The 21,305-nt window shown below is 42.3% G+C and overlaps 1 protein-coding gene and 1 long non-coding RNA gene across 2 annotated transcripts; both read left to right on the top strand.

Moving 5' to 3' along the window:
• The first annotated feature begins 995 nt into the window (after positions 1-995).
• On the top strand, positions 996-3,345 carry LOC138962308 (uncharacterized). Its single transcript, XR_011454471.1, has 3 exons — positions 996-1,153; positions 1,512-1,631; positions 2,692-3,345. It is a non-coding gene; the product is annotated as an uncharacterized lncRNA (long non-coding RNA).
• A 5,732-nt stretch (positions 3,346-9,077) lies between these two features.
• LOC138962306 (tripartite motif-containing protein 2-like) lies at positions 9,078-16,198 on the top strand. The gene is made up of 5 exons (XM_070334063.1): positions 9,078-9,181; positions 10,341-11,758; positions 12,408-12,656; positions 14,510-14,793; positions 15,146-16,198. The coding sequence occupies exons 2-5, from the start codon at positions 10,376-10,378 to the stop codon at positions 15,531-15,533; spliced, it is 2,304 nt and encodes a 767-aa protein (XP_070190164.1). The 5' UTR covers positions 9,078-9,181; positions 10,341-10,375; the 3' UTR covers positions 15,534-16,198.
• The last annotated feature ends 5,107 nt before the right edge of the window (positions 16,199-21,305 follow it).

Raw genomic sequence — 21,305 nt, 5'->3', positions numbered from 1 at the left:
TACATGTATTGATTCAGTCGGCTAATTCACACGTGTAAAACTATAAATGGGTATCTACTATATGTAGAACTGAGTTATATACCATTTAAGAATGATGACGTTCATAGCAAAACAACAACAACGACGACAATGACGGCGGCCGTGACGACGACGTCGAAGACACGGACAACAACAACAGCAACTACGAACCAGACAAACTGAACACTCCTACACTTAAATGTGACTACCTTGTTGTTGTTGTTGTTGTTGTTGTTGTTGTCTCTCTCATTTGAAACTTGTACTTTCTTTCCTTGCTTTTTACCCCTACTCCTCTCTTGTCCAATCCCCTGTGACCTAAAAACCCCACTTTGTCTGACATACGTTTCCAGAAATAAGTCCTATAAATAGGGTTAAATAAGCATTTGTAAAAAGCAGGTGACATGGGGCTATACATTTTGTATTGATTTACTCTCCCATATCACAGGTGTAAAAATCTAAGTTAAATAGTCATCTGCTATATTTAGAACTGAGTAACATTTAAAACTGATGACCGTCGTTTATAGCACAACTACGACACGACGAAGGCGATAACAGCAACAGCAACAACAACAACAACAATATTAAACCAAACAAACGCTCCTACGCTTGGAGACGACTGCGTTATGTGATTTAGGAGTATCAACAAAAACGACTTAAGCCTATATTGTTCGAAAATACCGGTCAAGTTTTTGCCATAATTATGTCCCATCCTTGTCAAGTTGTCATCACGTTTATTTTAAAACTTAAAATGACGTGTTCGCTGACGACATAAGGGGAGCAGCATGCATCACATTTCAGTGTATGTGTGTGTGTGTGTGTGTGTGTGTGTGTGTGTGTGTGTGTGTGTGTGTCTCTCTCTCTCTCTCTCTCTCTCTCTCTCTCTCTCTCTCTCTCTCTGTTTTACTTCTGCGAACCAAGAAAGCCGCATGTGGCCGTTTTTTGTTTTGATCCTCGAAAACATTTTGTCTTCAGTGAGTCAGTTAAGTTCGTGCTACCGACTGGATGATGTGAAGTCTGCTGTATCCCCTACATATTTTATAAGCTTGACTATTGTTCTTTGTGGTAACGTACGCCAGTAAACTTGAGTAAAACTTCAGACTCATCGAGGATGCCAGCCTTTGTGTATTTTGATGATGTACGGTATAGCATTATTTGATTGACCTACATTACTGCACCAAGCGTGTATCTCAATCTCAATCAATTTCAATCTCTGACTTTTTAAAATTGCATTTTGTATAATTTACCGTTGTCGCGAGAATGAGGTCGTTCATTTGGTTTCTAAGCCCCCTTTTATCAAAGGTTGTTCATTTGGTTTCTAAGCCCAAACCTTTATCAAAAACTTGGCAATCTACCTCGCTCGTGCTTCTTCCCGCCTCTATTTGAAATAGCTTGTAAATTATTCTCGAGCACGAGTTATCTGCGCGCCCATAATAATGCTTATCATGTTTTTCCCCCAATGCCTACTTTCAGTCTCATTTTATTTTCTGTTCAAGCAAAAAGGAACTACCTCAACCTTTCTAACCGGCGTTCGTCAAGCAGGAATAGTGAGGACCAGTACTACGAGCTAGGCCTACATCTGTGTTTTACAGCTGCATGGACCGCTAATGACCCAGGTAAGTTCTCGAGTTTCTTCTCTCTTACCGGCCGCAACAAAATAATGCTGGGTGATTTTTTTAGTTTTTTTTTTTAAACTTCCCTTTCACAGGATGGGTTTGAAATGAAGCGGGACTTCTTGGCTGACTGGTGTTGAGGCCTGTGTGAGTGGGTGTGGGTGTTTTTTTGTTTTTTTTTCTGTGTGTTTTACGGCTCTCCGGTGGTGCGTTAGATTCTCATATTTGGAGGCGGCTCACTGACTATGATAAACTATGAATGTGTGGTGTCTCATTTTGCCTCATTTTAGGCATGGGCAACAAACAGGTCCATCAGTCGCATTTAGGTAGTTCCAAACGATAACCTGTTTTGGACAACCGGCGCGGAAGGGATCTCTCTCTCTCTCTCTCTCTCTCTCTCTCTCTCTCTCTCTCTCTCTCTCTCTCTCTCTCTCTCTCTCTCTCTCTCTCTCTCTCTTTCTCTCTCTCAGTCGCTGCCTCTCTAATTTTCTATGTATCTCTGTCTCCATCTTCCGCCCGCCCCGCCCCTCTCTCTTTCTTCCCCCTCCCTCTCTCCTCCCCTTCTCTCTCTCTCTCTCTCTCTCTCTCTCTCTCTCTCTCTCTCTCCCTCTCCTCCTCTTTCTCCCACTCTCTCTCACTCTCTCACCCGAGAAAGCCACTATAACTGCGCTCAGCAAGACAGCAAACTGCTGATGCAGTACTGGTGTTTGTTTGTTTTTTCAACAAAGACGTCGTTCGGTGCAGAAGAAACTATGCACAATGAAACAGCAGCCCAAATAACTACACATCCCCATTCCCCCCCCCCCTCCCACAGAAAACCTATTTATAAAACAAAAAAACAAATGAACAAAATCTTTTCTTTCTTTATCAGAAATGTTCAAAACAATACTCAAGCAACAAAAACTAACAGATAAACAAACAAGCAAAAGTGAGCAAAACAAGACGCATATTTGATGACCACTTCTTATAAACGAAGCAAACGTATACACACACACTAAAAGACAATTTACATGCAAACGTCAATAGATACGTTTTATCTATCTCACTTTTATTTTTGTTTCAGGCAAACATTCAACCTTTGACTTGAAGTTCAACCCAGCGCATTTGCAAAATGTCTTCTCAAAAGGAGGCTTCCCAAGTCAAAGAAACAGAGGAGGATGAACAACCAATCAAGATGCCCGCTTCATGTGTCACGTGCCACCAGAGAGAGCGCGAGGTCGTCTTCCTGCCATGTGGTCATCGGATCACGTGCCAAGTCTGCGCTGATACAATGGACAACTGCGCAGTTTGCAAAAAGCTCATTTTGGGAACATGCGCCCCCCCTTAAATTTGAAAGCTTTCACACTCTTTGGGAAATGCTAATAATCGTGATAAACTATATGTGTTGCCAGTAGTATCAAACCTTGACTGAATTGCAATTTGTTCCCTTATGTTTGCCAATCAATCCACTATCCTTATGCTTGCCGGATATACTTGAGAGGATGAAGGGTTGCTTGTGGAACCGTATCGTGCCACATTTTTATTTGTCCACAGAGGCAGCACGGCACAGATAGAGAAACACACACACACACACACTCACACACACATGGTGAGAATGTTCATGACAAAAACTTACTCTGCTCATTTACAAGTCCCCCCAAACTTCACCGCTCTCTCTCTCTCTCTCTCTCTCTCTCTCTCTCTCTCTCTCTCTCTCTCTCTCCCCCCCCTCTCTCTCTCCCCCCCCCCCCCTCTCTCTCTCTCTCTCTCTCTCTCTCTCTTAATTCCCAACCACCATCTCCATATTATGAGACATCGAAACACACAGAGCAAGCTATCCAAGTAATTGAGACCTGGCGACTTTATGTGTATGTCTATATCTCATATCCATAACCTTGAATGGTTGAAAACGACGTTAAACACCAAATAAAGAAAGAAAGAAAGAATCTAAACTAGAGAATGATTTCTCTCTCTCTCTCTCTCTCTCTCTCTCTCTCTCTCTCTGTCTCTCTCTGTCTGTCTCTCTGTCTCTCTCTCTCTGTCTCTCTCTGTCTCTCTCTCACACACACACACACAAACACACTCACTCACACTCTCTCTCACACACACACACACACACACACACACACACACACACACACACACAGACAAACACACACTATATATTTATATATACAATTTTAAAGTGGAATAAAAGATTACAAATATTACTTTGTCGTATCATTAGTACGTATGATGTGCGCAGATTAAGTGTGCCAACACACCCGTTACACACTCACACACACACACAGTCACACACACACACACACACACACACACACACACACACACACACACACACACACACACACACACACACAAAGCCTGGTGAACCGCTTCGAATAGGAAAGCAAAACAGAGCTTTTTGTTTGTGTGACTGTTAGTTTGTTTTTTGTGTGTTTGTGTATTTGTTTTTTGAAACTGAAAATATTTAGGATAATCTCACCTGGGAAATGACCACAATCATATAACAACACAAAATATTAATCAAAATAAGCAAACTTTAAATTGAAAAACAACAACACGATAGCTACAAAGAAAAGCCAAAATCTGAGACAAAAGTAGCTCCAAAATACTTTTAATGGATTTAATGATATTGTCATTGATATACACATTTTTACATTTTTGAAGACGTAGAACACCTTGCCTTAAAGTAGCGATTTGTCAGCTGTTGGTTATAAGATAACCAGAAAGGTATGGCAGTCTTCATCGTCCCGATTGAATAAGTGTCATCCCATGTTAATTGTTAACTTATACCAATACGTCAAGAGGAAATCCCAAGCATTGACCCTATATTTTATTCATATAGCAGCTACAAAATATGCAAAAAATGTTCTTTTCGTTGTCTCAATTGCATTAATCTCTGAGATGTACACATGATGGTAAAAAAAAAAATAGTACACTTGTCACTTGTACACTTCTCAGCCTGTCCCTGTCCGCTTCGGCGTCCCACAAGGGTCTGTCCTCGGCCCTAGCTGTCCTTTTCACCATGTACACCCAACCCCTCTCCATGGTCATCGAACGCCACGGCTTGAACTACAACTCCTTTGCCGATGACACGCATTTCCAGAACAGCGCCAAGCCGGAGAACGTTGACCATCTCACTGACATCAAGAACTGGATGACTGAGAACAAGTTGAAGCTGAACAGTGAGCAGACGGAGGCCCTGATGAGAGAGAGAGAACTTTATTTTACAAGGATAAAGATTTAAGGGTAAGCGAGAGAGTTCTCGTGATTGTTTTAATTAAAAAACTCATTCATAAAAACTAGAGACTAAGTTTCTGATCAAAACGAATGATTAATCTGCTGTATCATTCGCTTAATTGTCGGAAAGCTCCGCCTACGCGCATCTCTCAAATATGACCTTCTCTTGTCTACTGGCTCGGAAGATTTATTCTACTCCCAAATAGCACTTCTTTGCACTTCTTCGTCCTCTAGAATCCCGTACCCATACCAAATACGAGTTGATTTGGTGAAATAAAGCACATTTCTACTTGCAAAACCCATCGAACAGCCATTTCCGGTGCTCGATCGCCGACATTTTCAGCTTTGAAGGCTATTTACGGGCAAATATCAATCGCTCCCTGACTTTTTATGCATCGAGAAACAAATTTAGTCATCGCTGAATCAGTAGCTTACCTTAAATCCCGACATAAATCAAACAATACCTAGAAAACAGACAAAACTTGCCTTCACACGTGTCAGGCGCCGCCTTCGGCTTCCGCTCGGCCTTTGACCGGTTATCCCCCGTGATGAACTGCTTCGAATAGTGCATGAAAAGAAAGCAAGAGTTGTGTGTGTGTGTGTGTGTGTGCGTGTGTGTGTGCGAAATAAGCAGAAAGATTTCTTTTTCATTATCCCGGGATGTCACAATGATAGTCAAAAAGATAATCTTGTTACACTTGTTAAAAAAAAACCCACCCCATCCTAAAACGGAAAGCCAACCTAAACAACATCCTGACTGGACACCGTCCAATCAGGTTTTGTCCAGCTTTGGCAAAAATGTCAACAGGGGTCAAGATAATATTTTCCTCAATTTCAAAAACTATCTAGGTCAGTATTCTGTTGGTATTTTTAGTTTTTGTTGTTTTTGGTTTTAATTATCTTCCTTGTGATTTGCTCAACAGTTTCGAAAGAATTTGTCACTCTGTTTTAGGACAATATCCGCAGTAAAGGCTGCCTGTTTTGACCGAATTTTGAAATGAATGTTCTGTTTTGAATGGACAAACAGCCTAATTTTAGCTTCTATTTTTAATACAGAGGTCAGTACAACTTATTCAGTTCAACTGATTTGACAGAATGGTTAATATCAACCCCCCCCCCCACCCCCCCCCCACCCCCCCCCACCCCCGGCTGTCAAAAAACAAAACAAAATTAATACTAACTTTAAAAGAAATAATGAGTGGCTGCTGACACCAGTTGATCATGTTTAAAATCAAGGATAAGCCATAAATTGTTCATAAAATAGCTAAAACTCTCCAGCTTGTGGGGGGCAAAGCCTTGCCCATGTACCCCACAAGGGGTCTACCCCTGGACCCCAGGTTGTAACGCCCCCCCCCCCCCCCCCCCCCCCCGTCTGGCTTAACTGCTCCGCCCCTGAGTAGTAGTAGTAGCGGTAGTAGTAGCAGTAGTAGTAGTTGTTGATGTTGTTGTTAGTTGTTGTTGTTGTTGTTGTTGTTGTTATTTTTGTCAATTATATACAGTATCGTTTTGCTGCAAGCACGCCGCGCGCCGGTCAGTCCGAGTATCTATATATATATATATATATATATATATATGACTTGTGTCTGTCTGTCTGTCTGTGTGTTCGTGATGCACGGCCAAAGTTCTCGATGGATCTGCTTCAAATTTGGTGGGCATATTCAGGTAGACCCCGGACACAACCTGGTCGATGAGAATTTTCAACACGTGCTCTCAGCGCGCAGCGCTGAACCGATTTTGGTTTTTCTGTAGATCCACTACATCCATTCCCAGTAACTCTTCCTTATCTTCTCCAGTGTTTTGCGCGTTTATCTCCCGTCCTTCGTGTGGCGTCAATCCATATTTCCGTTACTATTTTTAGAAGGTCACTGCACTGTCCAGAACGCATGTACCCGTAAGTTGTCCTCACTGTAAAAGTGCAAAGGTCGAATCTATTTATCGAAAAATCCACTGTCATCTATCTGATATATTTATATATATAGATAGATATATACGGCTTCTGTGTGTGTGTGTGTGTGTGTGTGTGTGTGTGTGTGTGTGTGTGTGTGTGTGTGTGTGTGTGTGTGTGTGTAGGCAACACCTGTGGATTGTAGAGTTCTGTTTGTGATGGGGTCTGGCGGATTTGGTGTGTCTGTATGTTCTGGCCTTCCTTTGAGAAGCCATAACAGTTATTATAGGGCTTAGAAATAAGCTCTAAAACTCTCAATCCCGTTCAAGTGGACTTCGCATTCAAAGGTGATTGTGATGTTTCGGCACTCGGTTACAGTTTGGCGTCGTCTCCTTCGTGTGGCGTCAATCCATATTCCCGTTACTATTTTTAGAAGGTCACTGCACTGTCCAGAACGTAAATTGGACCCGTAAATTATCCTCACTGTAAAAGTGCAAAGGTCGAATCAATTTATAGCCACGCGAAAAATACACTGTCATCTATCTCTCTATATATACGGCTTCTCATGTCTGTGTTTGTGTGTGTGTGTGTGTGTGTGTGTGTCTCTCTCTCTATGTGGGCAACACCTGTGGATTGTTCAGTTCTGTTTGTGATGTGGTCTGGCGGCTTTTGTGTATTTGTATGTACTGGCCTTCCTTTGAGAAGCCATAACAGATCAAAAGGGCTTAGAGATAAGCTCTAAATTGCTCAATCCTGTTTGAGTGGAGTTCGCCTCCAAAGGTTACATTCGTCAACAAGGATGGGACTCGATATGGTCAGGAATGGCATTATGGCCACTGAATCATTTTCGTGCTGTTCCCATTCCACGAATCTGGGAGGGACCTAAGCTTGGCGGGTCCATTGTTCGGACCCGGCAAAGCCGGCGCCGGTACGGCTCTAAGTATTTCATCCCGGCGAAGCCGGCTACCCGGCAAAGCGGGTATTCCTCTAGTATAGATATATACGGCTTCTGTGTGTGTGTGTGTGTGTGTGTGTGTGTGTGTGTGTGTGTGTGTGTGTGTGTGTGTAGGCAACACCTGTGGATTGTAGAGTTCTGTTTGTGATGGGGTCTGGCGGCTTTGGTCTCTCTGTATGTTCTGGCCTTCCTTTGAGAAGCCATAACAGTTATTATAGGGCTTAGAAATAAGCTCTAAAATTCTCAATCCCGTTTGAGTGGCCCGGACTTCGCCTTCAAAGGTAATTGTGGTGTTTCGGCACTCGGTTACACTCGTCGTCGACAGGGATGGGACTCGACATGATATGTTCAGGAATGGCATTATGGCCACTGAATCATTTTCGTGCTGTTCCCACTCCACCAACCTGGGAGGGACCTAAGCTTGGCGGGTCCATGGTTCCGCCGAACTTTGGGGACAAAGTTAATTCAAAGGGGGTCGAGTGTGACACGGAGACTACCGTCGCCCTTCACAGCAGACTCTGCAGAGTTGTTCGCCTTAGAAGTTGTGAGCTATTAGCTCGCCAGGCAACACCTGTGGATTGAAGAGTTCTGTTTGTGATGATGGGGTCTGGCGGCTTTTGTCTCTCTGTATGTTCTTGCCTTCCTTTGTTGGGCGTGCACAAACTGGTGGATGAAAATCAGTGTTCAACACGTGCTCTAAGACGGCGAACCGCCACGCTGTCTGTCTCTGTCTTGCGATTCACCCGGCGAAGCCGGGTATTCCTCTACTGAGTTTATCTATAAATGTCACCGTGGCTGAGTCAGAGCACAGGCGGAAGGTATCGTCCACTGGACTACTACTATCACAGAAAGTAGTCTTTCTGTGATAGTAGTAGTCCAGTGGACGATACCTTCCGCCTGTGGTCAGAGTCGAGTCAATCGGCGGCCCGGCCTTGCGGGCAGACTAGTGGGTCGTAAAACAAGATCCCACACATACAGAAAACGCAAAAAGGGTATTTACGTGCTAGCTGGTTTTTCTAAGGCTGTAAGAATCCAAGTTAGTGTTGATGGGGCTTCATGGCCGCATAACTGAAATACGCAGATGTACGGCCGTGGCCGCTAACTGGTTTTCGGCACTACGCCGGCAAGGCCCGGCTTTTTAATTTGCCATCAAACTGCTGGGAGTTGAACCGGCGGTGGTGCTTTCAGAAAATCAGTGACTTAGTGAATAGTCAAACAAAATGTAACCTCAATATTAGTGCTAGGTTAGCCACACAAGAACACGAGAATTCTCAGTCTGCATCCGGTCATTTCAAAACATACTTTCGCTTTAGACCCAGGACCATAACCAGGAAGTACATCATTTTGATGAAAGAAGAGTGCTGTCCCTTGCGGTGAAAATTGTAGGAAGCTGACCTCAGCAAATGCATCAGGAAACCACTAAACATTTTCGTCTGTTTTTCGCACAGAAGGCGTTAACATTTGTCAGTAGCTGGGGAAACAGATAGAGAGGTTAGTTGTTGTTTCCTCGATTGTTCCATGCAGTGATTGGGTGCGCATCATTTGTAAATCCAGAGTGACTTACTTGTTACTTTGATGGTGGGGAAAATTGCCAAGAATCGTATATATTTTGTTTCTAAAGTAGTTTGAAAGAGTCCAAGCACCTGCATGAACTGCCTTTGTTTAGACCACCTGTTTTGCTTTTGGCAAGCCTTCCTTGCATACCATTGCCAATGCGTCTGCGTTCTCTTGGTCTGTCGTTTGATGTTGTTGTCACTTTTAGGACTGTCACTGTGTCAGTGTCAAGAAGAAAGCTAGAATTTTCACAGTTACCTCATCATGATCTGTATTTATCTGTCTTCAGTGCTGAGCACACGGAATCAAGAGCCGATTTGCGTGATTTGAATGATTAATCATTGTTATCCTTTTTTTCTGGAAAATATATGAAAACATTAACCAGAATGATCTACAGCTTCATCGAGGTCTATCATTTGACGTCACATTACATGCGTAGCTATATATATTGCTTATATCGCGCGCGTATCTCCAGACTCGGACTCAAGGCGCAGGGATCTATTTTTGCCGTGTGAGATGGGATTTTTTACACAAAACATCACGCATTCACATCGACCAGCAGATCGCAGCCATTTCGGCGCATATCCTACTTTTCACGCCCTATTATTCCAAGTCACACGGGTATTTTGGTGGACATTTTTATCTATGCCTATACAATTTTGCCAGGAAATACCCTTTTGTCAATCGTGGGATCTTTAACGTGTACACCCCAATGTAGTGTGCACGAAGGGACCTCAGTTTTTCGTCTCATCCGAAAGACTAGTACTTGAACCCACCACTTAGGTTAGGAAAGGGGGGAGAAAATTGCTAACGCCCTGACCCAGGGTCAAACTCGCAACCTCTGGCTTCCGAGCGCAAGTGCGTTACCACTCGGCCACCCAGTCCATAGCCGTCTATGGAGGCCAAAATAGCAGCATTGTGTTCGTTAGATATGCTGTCCAAAAACATGATCTAACTAAGCTCTTTTTGTTAGCACCCCTGACAACTGACTTATCTAAATTATGTGCCTTTGCCGCATGACACTCAAGAATTACTGCTCGTTTATATAGGCTGAATAGACAGTCTAATTCACTGTAATTTACTTTTCTGTTTCTAGGTAGTGTCGCCTTTTGGTTGGATGCACTTAGAGCCATGGCACAACAGAGCAGACGGTCTCCCCCAGTGTCTCTGCCAACGCAGGAAAGTAGCGGTGACGGAAAAGCCTCAACTCCTCTGTCACCAAGCCTGCCTGTTCTCAAAACTTTTGGGAGTGAGTTCCGACTGACATGCCCGGTTTGCCTACAGGATCTGAAGCAGCCCAAGCAGCTGAAGACCTGCTACCACATTTTCTGCGCAGACTGCGTGCGTCCCTTCATTGAGAAAGCGCGCAACGGCAAGATCACTTGCCCCACTTGCAACACCCTTTGCCCTGAGGAGGATGTCTCCAAAGCTTTGAACTCAGACACCTACCTCCACGCCTTTGACGGGCAAGTGACCGTCTACGCTGAGTCGGGCGACGTCTTCTGCGCCGATCCTACCCATGATGCAGCAGTCCCAGCAGCCTATTTTTGTCTGGAATGCGGGAAGAACTACTGTGAAAGTTGCCATGGAAACCATGGCGATAATGATGCCTTTCGGAGCCACCATTCCTTGCGTTTGTTCAAGACAGCAACAACCATGACGGTAGGCATCAATAGAAGGGAATTGCTGGCAGGCACACCAGGAGATGACGTCGATAATGGAAGCATGGCTACTGAGCTCAAGTGCCCGATTTGCAGGAATACGGATAAATGCGACCATGAGCTGTGGCTGAAAGATCTGTCGCAGGAGGAATTCAGGAATAATGACGAATGCCTGATCCCTGAGCATGCAGATGGGAACAAGTTGATTGCCTACTGCACGAATCCGGACTGTGAGAAACCAATCTGCAGAAACTGCAGCATGATCGAGCACAAGGACCACAAGACCATCGACATCGGAAACGCCATGAAAGAAAAGCTCCATGAGCTCAAGTTATTGAAGAAAAACCTAGTCTTTCACCAAGAGATCTTCGATGATGCTGCCAAGCGAGCCGACATTGCTGAAGATGCCTTCAAGCACCACATCTTAATGACAGAACGAGAGATGATTGGGAGGAAAGGGCAGGTACAGACGCAGGTTGAGGAAGCATTTAATGTTGCTTTCAACTTGATCGAGCAGACTGGCCAGAAGCAGGCGGAGCTGAACAAACAGGGTGCAGAGATGCACGAAGAGGATGCGTTTCTGAGAGATACCATCCAGCTTGCTGAGAATGCTCTAGAAGGTCACCCTAACCCACTGGTGATTGTCCGTATTTGGAAAGGTCTGAATTTCATCTTGGAGGGAATGCGGGGCGAGAGTGAGAAGAAGACATCGGAAGCAGAAGTTGTCACTCCACAGGAAGTTGTGGAGAAGAGGCTGGTCTTGCCGACGCCAAACTGTATGAACCCTGACCTACGCATTCTGAGAAAAGTCGGCATTGAAGGGACAGTCCTTTGCCAAGCTTTTGTTCTGAAAGTAAGTTAAGCTGAAATAACAATAACATTAACACATTTCTTTGTATAATTGTTGATAAATTTTGCTTGGTTTACAGCCAAGTAGAGAGAATGTTACAAAATGCTATGTCCCTCTTTCAGTGCCTCACCATAATGGGTCCATGTTAATAATTATAAGTTTACTAATTGTGTGTATAAAAAAATGTTTGTATTGATGTAATAAAAGGATGAATACATCATATTTGTACACAACTATATCACAGTTTTAAGAAAAGATCTTGCAAGCATTTATACAGTAACCTAAACCATCCTGAAGGAGGTGTGTACGCTATTTTCTATTGTAACTTTGTAGTATGGTCAGATAATTATAACCTTTTATAACAAATGTCTGGAGGTTTGAGTGACAATCAGGAAAATGAAGCGACTACTAATACGACTACTATTGCAAGGCACAAAAAGAAAAGGGGTTATGATACAGTGGAACCCCCCTTTTAAGACCTCCAAAAGTTTTTAAAATGGGGGTAATTTTACAGAGGTTATGAACAGAAAGTCTGAGAAAACACAGTCTTTAAAGGAGGGTTCTACTGTAATACAGTACTATACAGTATAGTTCTGTCCGGTGAATTATTTCACATGAGAAAACTCATATAGATCACATGTACTGTTTACAGGCAGAAGTCGAGCTGCTGCTCTTCTACAGCATACTGCCATTGACAGAGACGGAAGCACTGGTGTCATGCAAGACGGAGGCCTGCACCTCTTCCGTTGTCCAGTACAGCAACGTCATGCCACAGCGCTACAGCATCAACCTGAAGGACGAGGGGCAGTACAGCATCATTGCTGTGCCTGGGAACGGCATCGTGGCCACGCTGTACCAAGCTGAGGGCACCTGTGGTTGTGGCGCTAACGGAAAGCGACAGGTACGCTTTTAAGGCCTAAAAAAAAAATAGGTGTGGTTACGGTAACCCGACCTACCCTATTTTTTGGGGCCGACCCTATAACTTTTTATTACATTTGTCAAAAAATACCCCAAAAAACAAGTAAACGAGTGCAAAAAACGCAATGAAAGCAAAAGCGCCCGAGTCGCACACTTATTCCCCTGTCAAGTAGGTTTAATTTGTACACATTACAAAAAAAAGTTTTAAAAAAAAAAAGTGATTGCCTACCTTCCTACCCTATTTTTTTTGGCTATGTTACCGTAACCACACCTATTATTTTTTTTGGCCTAAAACAAGAACAATTATTTGGTTGAGTACAGTGGAACTACCCTTTTAAGACCTCAACAAATCTGACAAAACCAGGTCTTAAAAAGGTGGGAGTCTTAAAATGGGGTAAATTTACAGAGGTTATGAATAGAAAACAGGGTCTGCGTTCGTGGGCTGAAACTCCCACGTACACTCGTGTTTTTTGCACGAGTGGAATTTTACGTGTATGACCGTTTTTTACCCCGCCATTAAGGCAGCCATACGCCGTTTTTGGAGGAAGCATGCTGGGTATTTTCGTGTTTCTATAACCCACCGAACTCTGACATGGATTACAGGATCTTTTTCGTGCGCACTTGGTCTTGTGCTTGCGTGTACACACGGGGGGTGTTCGGACACCGAGGAGAGTGCACACAAAGTTGACTCTGAGAAATAAATCTCTCGCCGAACGTGGGGACGAACTCACGCTGACAGCGGCCAACTGGATACAAATCCAGCGCGCTACCGACTGAGCTACATCCCCGCCCCTAGGAAGGGTCTTAAAAGGGGGGTTCCACTGTAATTGTATGTGTTGTTCTTATGATACTTGGTATTACGGTCGAACCTGCTCTGGCAGTGGCAACCACCTCTTGATCACGACCACCTGCCTATTCCTATTAGGACAGCCCTAAAAGATATCTGAGGAGAGGGTTTTTTCTCAAATAATTTACATTTCCAAAGCAACCAACTGTCTTTAACGACCACTTTTAGGCAGTCCCTTTGGTGGTCGTTATAGACAGGTCCAACTGTACTTGTTCTTGTGATACTTTTATAAAGTTACAGTGCTTGTTCTGCTGCTTGATATTGTTGCTGCTTGTGTTCTCTGTAGTTTTGGTTTGTTTAGTTTGATTTTGTTCTTTTTTTTATTTTTTATTTTTTTATTTTTTTGTTGTTCTTGTTTTTGTATGTCCACCACAAATGTTGTATCGAAATGGTGGGGAGAAATAATTAACCTTGCTAGGGTTTGCATTCAGAGTTTTATGTTATCAAGTCCAACAGAAGCCACAAGGCCTACTTTAGGTTGTTAGTTTTAGAATTTAAGACAGAAAGCAAACAAAAACCACCTGCAGCAACTTACAATGATTCTACTGTGATTAGGCCAAAAAAAAAAAAAGGTCTGTTTACGGTAACATAGGCCAAAAAAATAGGGTCGGTAGGTCGGGATTTTTTTATATTTTTATTTTTATTTTTTTCCAAAAAACCATATTTTTACGTTATTTTGCCAAAAAAACTAGATTTTTTTTTTTTCCCAAATGCCAAAAAAAAGTCTAGGGTCGCGCGAAAAAACTAGGGTCGGTCGGGTTACCGTAAACAGACCTATTTTTTTTTTTGGCCTTATAGAAAGCTGGCATACTGTTAAGTTTGGATTCCATTTTATCATTTAGTACTAGTTTTAACCAACTACTGTGTGCTGATGATGTCTTCTTTTTTGTTTCATAAAGTCAAAGTAATATCTTTGCTGTATTTTTGTTTTGTTTTACTCCCAAGATGATTGCCAAATATGTTGAAAACAATTTTCTTGTTTAATTTAGGTTCTTTTCTGGGATCAAGCACTGGATCGAAGCATCGAAGAACATGAAGCTCAAGGCGCCGGAGACCAGCTAAAAATGTTTGCAGAGACACCGTTACCTCCACGGGGCGTAGCGGTTACCAAGGACAACCATCTGGTGGTCTGCACCGCTGCAGATCCCAAACGGGCCGGGGGGGAAGGGGGGACAAGCTGCATTCTTCTGATGACCATGAGGGGTGACATTCTGCGCAGACAAATCTTGCATCCGTCTAGCGCTGGCCCTGACCACAGTCATTATTTTCCCAGGTAAGCGCAAGTTGAGAGAATGTGATAAGCAGAGGTGCATGTTCTTCTCTCTGTTTGACCCTACTGTGTGTGTGCTTTAGAGTGAGAAGGCTGTAGTTTTGACCAGATGGATGGAGTAGGAACCAGGCCGAAATAAGTACAAATTATGTCATTTGACTGATTTGCAAAATAAGCAAGTCAGTCTATTTCGCCTTTGCCCAGCGTGTGAGAAATTCATTGAGTCTCTTGACCAAGTGCCAGTCACAAAACTTGATCATTTAATTTTTGATGTATCTGTGATCAAAACCAACACCTACCCTAAAAATGGGGGTTTATAACAGCAAACCGTTTATTATTTTTGTCGTTGTTGCAGGTACGTAACAGTTAACATCAACGGCGACATCTGCGTGACAGACGAAAAAGATCGGTCCATCATTGTCTTCGACAGGAACCTGACCTACAAGCTCCACATCCGCAACCCATATGATAAGGACAAGATGAACCAACAGTTCTGTCCAATGGGCATCTGCCACGACAGCTTCGGACGTCTGATCGTTGCTGATTCCAACAATCATACCGTCGTACGGTTTGAGTTGGGCAAGGCTCAGCTGAGCTCGGATCCACAGATCATCTTGAAGGAGGGATGGAATGGAGTCAGAGATTTGAGTTTCCCTACCCTGGTTGCTATGGGACCAGGTCCTAAGCTATGGGTGGTGTGCCGCACTAACATTCAGGTTTTTGACTACATGGATAAGGAGTGAGACTGTAACTGAGGCTGATGGGGTCTATGTCGACCAAAAGAGTGGGATTCCCTGTAGGTGGAGTTCCTGGAGAGGGATTCCCTGTATACAGGGAATCCCAAGTTTTTCAATAAAACTTGCAAACCATACTCGAATTTCTAAGAAATATCAAAAAAGATTGAAAAACATCAAATTCTACCGATGTCGCCAAGCATCACGTGACTTTCAGCGATATCAGCGACACGCCGCAGGAACTAAATCCTGTGGTATTCCCTGTATACAGGGAATCCCTCTCCGGGAACTCCACCTACAGGGAATCCCACTCTTTTGGTCGACATAGACCCCATCAGCGTAACTGAGAGATCTGTTTGGTTGGTCCCCTGTACTCCTAGTGGCTCTTTTCTCCCCTTGCTCTCAGTCTCTCCTCCTTCTTTTCTCTCATTTTCTGTCTTCTGAATATGACTTGTGCTGAAGCAATATTCAGGTTTTTTGGACAATATGGTTACGGAGTGAGTTAATAGTTATTCCATGGGTGAAACCTAGGAAAATCAAATTGACTGAAAATTTGTTGAGGCAGGGGTCCAGGGGCCGCCCAGGCCCTGGCGGGGTACGGGGCAGGGCCCCGTTAGGGGGTCCAGGGGAGCAACGCCCCCCGGCCGAAAACGAATTTTTGCATTATTCATTGTGATTTTGTGGCCTTTCCTGGCAAAAAAATACACTATCATGCAGGTCAAAAAAATACCTTCAGATTCTAATGATATGGTAAAAAAGGTAAACAAAATCAAAACAATTCACAGAAGTAATCATTTTTCTTGTGTATCCTTTCACACTTGCATCTTCCAACACAACGACACAATTGATAACAATTAACATTGACAACAGCCATACTACATGAAATAGAAAGTGAACAACTGAAATAAAAGTTCGAAATATTTAATTATAAGAAGCAAACATTGCCAGACAGGCATTGAAATAAATGATGAAACAGAATGTCACACATGCAAACAGCATGATGTAGCACTGCACAAAGTAGCAACTAAGCAGTAGCATCTCTTATAGTGCAAAGTTCTCAAGGAAAAGCACTTGAGTTTCAAGCACCAAACTTATCACACACAGTTTTAGTTTCATGAACTCCAACCAGCCTGCCAAAACGCGAGAGAACTTTTTTTTTTATCGTGATGCAGAGCGAATCCGAAAGCAAAGAAACCTCACCTACGGGGTTTACCGCGAGCACGGGCAAAAGCGCTTCCGTTTCCGGGCAAACTGCATTCGGTTCACTATAGCAGTTCGAAAACGCGTCCCGCAAGTAGTTTATTTTTTACACCCCCGGTATAGGGGTGTGTATAGGTTTCACTCGATGTGTTTGTTTGTTTGTGTGTTTGTTTGTTTGTTTGTGTTCGCAAGTAGATCTCAAGAATGAACGGACCGATCGTCACCAAACTTGGTGAACAGGTTCTATACATTCCTGAGACGGTCCTTACAAAAATTGGGACCAGTCAAACACACGGTTAGGGAGTTATTGGTGGATTTTGGTTTTTTGGGGGGATCAACTACGGCATAACTCTTCCTTATCTTCTCCATGTTTTCAGCGTTTACCTCCCTTCCTTCGTATGGTGCACTACAGTAGGAGGGGGCATCTTCGGATATTCCCGGCGTTCTGTTACTATTTTTAGAAGGTCACCGCAGTGTCCAGAACGTCAATTGGACCCGTAAATTATCCTCACTGTAAAAGTGCAAAGGTCGAATCAATTTATAGCCACGCGAAAAATACACTGTCATCTATCTCTCTATATATACGGCTTCTCTGTGTTTGTGTGTGTGTGTGTGTCTCTCTCTATGTGGGCAACACCTGTGAATTGTTCAGTTCTGTTTGTGATGTGGTCTGGCGGCTTTTGTGTATTTGTATGCACTGGCCTTCCTTTGAGAAGCCACAACAGTTCAAAAGGGCTTAGCTCTAAATTGCGCAATCCTGAGCAGTGAGAATGGTTATTTCCCTTTGACCAACGGGGGTGTTTTTCCTATTGGAGGAATTTCTTGTTTTTATTTTTTTTTATTTATTTTTTTTTATTTATTTATTTTTTTTTTCAAAATTGCGGATTGACGGAATTTCCGTCAGACTTATTTTCAGATTGACGGATTTCAGTCAATTGACGGGCTACTTTCACCCATGTTATTCTACTTATTCATATTTCCCTCCTTTCTGCTTCTCTCTTGATGTATTCTAACCCCACCCCCTCTCTACCTCACCCCTTTTGTCGTCCTTTGTCTTCTGTCTTGAGAACATGTACAAGAGTAACGTCCATTCGGTGTTTTGACTACATGGCTAAGGAGTAAGATTAATACCTTATGTTTATGTCCCTTCCTCTCCTTATCGAAGCTACAGTCAGTTTATTACTTCGTGGATCAGGAGTGACACTTCCCGAGTGTCAAGGTTTGTTTTATTCTGTGACTCTTTTTTTAATCACGGTGGACAACAGCAATAGTAACAACAGAATCAACCTGTGACTTGCTTCCCCTCTTCTCCTTTCTGATCCCTTTTTGTCTTCTCCTTCCCCCTCCCCACCCCTATCCCCCCACTTCCTCCTCTCTCCTTACCTCCCCTCTTCCAAATGTCTTCCTGTCTCTCGGGGAGTACATTTAAAGGTATTCTGTCCTTGTGTTTGAGGCATTAGTATCAGTTTTTGCATGGTGACTTAACGGTAAATCGTTATGGTTGTGTTCAGAAATGCGTTATTTTTTCCTTTTCTGACTGAACTATCTATTTTGGCATTGTTTGTCCTTTTCTGGGTCTTCTTGTGTAGATCCAGTGGTATAGTCATACCCTAGTCAGCAAAGGCATGGCTTGTATCTCATGATAATTGCAAAAGTCTTGCTCAAGAAGAGGTACATATTTTTCAGCGTACTTTATTTTATCCATAAGTTGCTCCATATGTACTCAAGCAAAATATTGGCAATGTCTCATACGTACTCTGTATGTCAATATGGCATAATTATCATGGAGGCTTTCAACTCTGTCGTTTCCATAGAAATGTCTTTAACCTCCGCCTTGAACAGGGTCTCTATTCACCCCAGATGATATTTACAGTACACTTCAGCTGTCACTTGGCAGTTTTGCCAGCCTTTGTATCAGTAGCTGACAGATCTGATAAACTGCTTTCTTCGTGTAACCGTGAACAATGTAACCTGCCGTGTAACCTATTTGTGCTTTTTTTTAAAACTATATTTCTGTGATGAATGAGAAAGGTGAAAAGGGTTGTTGCTTCAAAATAAAGCAGAAACAGGGTTTGAGTATGGTATCTTTGAAACTGACTAGCTGACCAAATAATTATTTCTTGCAGTTCAAACAAGGTAAAGCACATGAGAACAAAGCAAAGATCTGAAATTTTCCCGTCATCGGTTTCATACTTTTTTCTGGTGTCTCATTTGTTTTTTGATGACACACCTGTCAATCAGGTGCATAGAAACTAATCTGCAGACTTTCGTTTTTGGTACATATTCTGCTGAACCGTATTTTTATGCAGGAGAAGATATTTTCACTGATTTGGTGGTTCAAAAAAGAATTCGGATCATATTTGATATAGATCAGTTGTAAATCAATGTAGATCAGTTGTACATCAATGTAGATCGCCTGAAGATCATCATCTTACTTTTGTTCTTTGTTGCGTTTTTGTCACCCAGCGACTTTTCGCTGGGTTAGTCATTTTATGGAGGCTATGGTTTTGTTACCACGATCATTTCTAAATTTATACATGTATACGCAGTTATACTGTACATGAATTGTTGTGAGTATCAGCTGCATCGTTTGGCTGCTTAAAAGTTTTGGTGAATACTTCTTATTTCCTGTTTCTATTTGTATTACCGTTGTTCTCCCCAGCATGTCGTAAGAGGTGACTAACGGATTCTGTTTCTCCTTTTACCCTTGTTAAGTGTTTCTTGTATAGAATATAGTCAATTTTTGTAAAGATTTTAGTCAAGCAGTATGTAAGAAATGTTAAGTCCTTTGTACTGGAAACTTGCATTCTCCCAGTAAGGTAATATATTGTACTACGTTGCAAGCCCCTGGAGCAAATTTTTGATTAGTGCTTTTGTGAACAAGAAACAATTGACAAGTGGCTCTATCCCCTCTCCCCGTCGCGATATAACCTTCGTGGTTGAAAACGACGTTAAACACCAAATAAAGAAAGTTGTTCTTTAGTATCAGTCTGATTCAGAACATAAATATAAAATTTTTATGGCATTGTTTTTTCACCACTAATTGCAATGGGAAAAGATCTGATTATTAAACGAATATGCAAAGTTATATTGTAATTTGTAAAATTGTTGTTGATTTGCTCTCATACTCTGTATTTCCTGTGGCTATTTTTATTAGTCATAGCCTTATGCTGGGCTGAACTAAAGAGATAATACATGTATACTTTTTTTTACCAATTTCAATGGGAAAAGGTGCGATGTTATAGTGTGTATCAGCTGTGCAATTTTGTTGGTTTTTGGAGGATTTGCTCTCATACTTTTTACTTCCTTTCGCTATTTGTGTTGGTCATTGTTTTTTTTACCAGTCTGTGTATTTGGTCATTGTCTGATTCAGAACAAAAAGATAATACATGTGTACTTTTTGTTACCACAGATTCAAATTTGCTGTTTATTTCCTGTGGCAATTTTGAGTTTCTTATCCATCCGATACAGAATAAAAAAGACAATTATACATATACTTTTTTTCATTTTGGTTTCTTCCTTTTTACAAGGAAACACAAGTTGTGGTTAATATCTGCATGTACTAGCTTTCCTGATACTGTTTTTCAGCAGGCTATGGAATAAAATGCAAATCTTGCCATTGGTTGAGGATGAAAGTTGTGTTCAGGACTTTTTAAAATTTGTATCGATTGCTTTTAAATGGAATATTTTTTCTTCTAAAATTTCCAGTTGCTGTTGGTATTATCTTTTTCATTGGATTATTGAATTTACTTTATTTAAGTTTGCCCCAAGAGAGAACAAGAAGAGCAAACGCTCGATCGAGTCACTTTCGCAGTTCTGAATATTATATGAGGCATCAGATGGACAGGAAGAAATTGCTATTCACAACACAATGCATACCTGAAGCATACCTGTGACCTTGAAAAAGGTCAAAGGTCACCAAAGCAGACGTCAAAGTGTAGAGGTCACTGGGAGTCACGTTCACATAAAATTTGAGCCCGGTCACTTTTATAGTTTCCGAGAAAAGCCCAACGTTAAGTTGTGTGTTGCCGAACAGAAAAGGCTAGTTATCTCCCTTGTTTTTCTGATAACGTTCGTAAAAGGCTACAGATGTAAATACTTTGATGTAAAGAATAATCCTACAAAGTTTCAATCACATCCGATGAACTTTGTCAAAGATATAAAATGTCTAATTTTTCCTTTGACGCTGACCTGTGACCTTGAAAAAGGTCAAAGGTCAACGAAACCATCGTTAAAGTGTAGAGGTCATTGGAGGTCACGACTAAACAAAATATGAGCCCGATCGCTTTGATAGTTTCCGAGAAAAGTCCAACGTTAAGGTGGTGTCTACGGCCGGCCGGCCGGCCGGCCGGCCGGACAGACTAACACTGACCGATTACATAGTCACATTTTCTCAAGTGACTCAAAAATAAGCATGTAATTATGTGACCCTCCACCACAGGTTGAGTCGGATGTCACCTAGCAGGGTTCTGCGCTAGGCCTAATATACGTCTGGGGGGTGTAAGGTATCAGTGTGAGGACCACCCTAAATTAGTCACAGGCTTATAACTCGAAAAGATTTTGCTCTTTTCTAAAACGGTT

This window comes from Littorina saxatilis, linkage group LG3 (genome assembly GCF_037325665.1).
Source record: "Littorina saxatilis isolate snail1 linkage group LG3, US_GU_Lsax_2.0, whole genome shotgun sequence".
In the NCBI taxonomy this organism is placed as follows: Eukaryota; Metazoa; Mollusca; class Gastropoda; order Littorinimorpha; family Littorinidae; genus Littorina; species Littorina saxatilis.
The sequence above is the reverse complement of the archived record's forward strand: the minus strand, read 5'-3'. Positions and strand labels throughout refer to the sequence as shown.

Excerpts from the sequence above, each read along its gene's own strand:
- LOC138962306 (XM_070334063.1), top strand. The coding sequence starts at position 10,376 with ATGGCACAACAGAGCAGACGGTCTCCCCCAGTGTCTCTGCCAACGCAG. Across the intron at positions 11,759-12,407 it reads GCCAAGCTTTTGTTCTGAAA|GCAGAAGTCGAGCTGCTGCT; the intron begins GTAAGTTAAGCT and ends TACTGTTTACAG. Across the intron at positions 14,794-15,145 it reads CACAGTCATTATTTTCCCAG|GTACGTAACAGTTAACATCA; the intron begins GTAAGCGCAAGT and ends TCGTTGTTGCAG.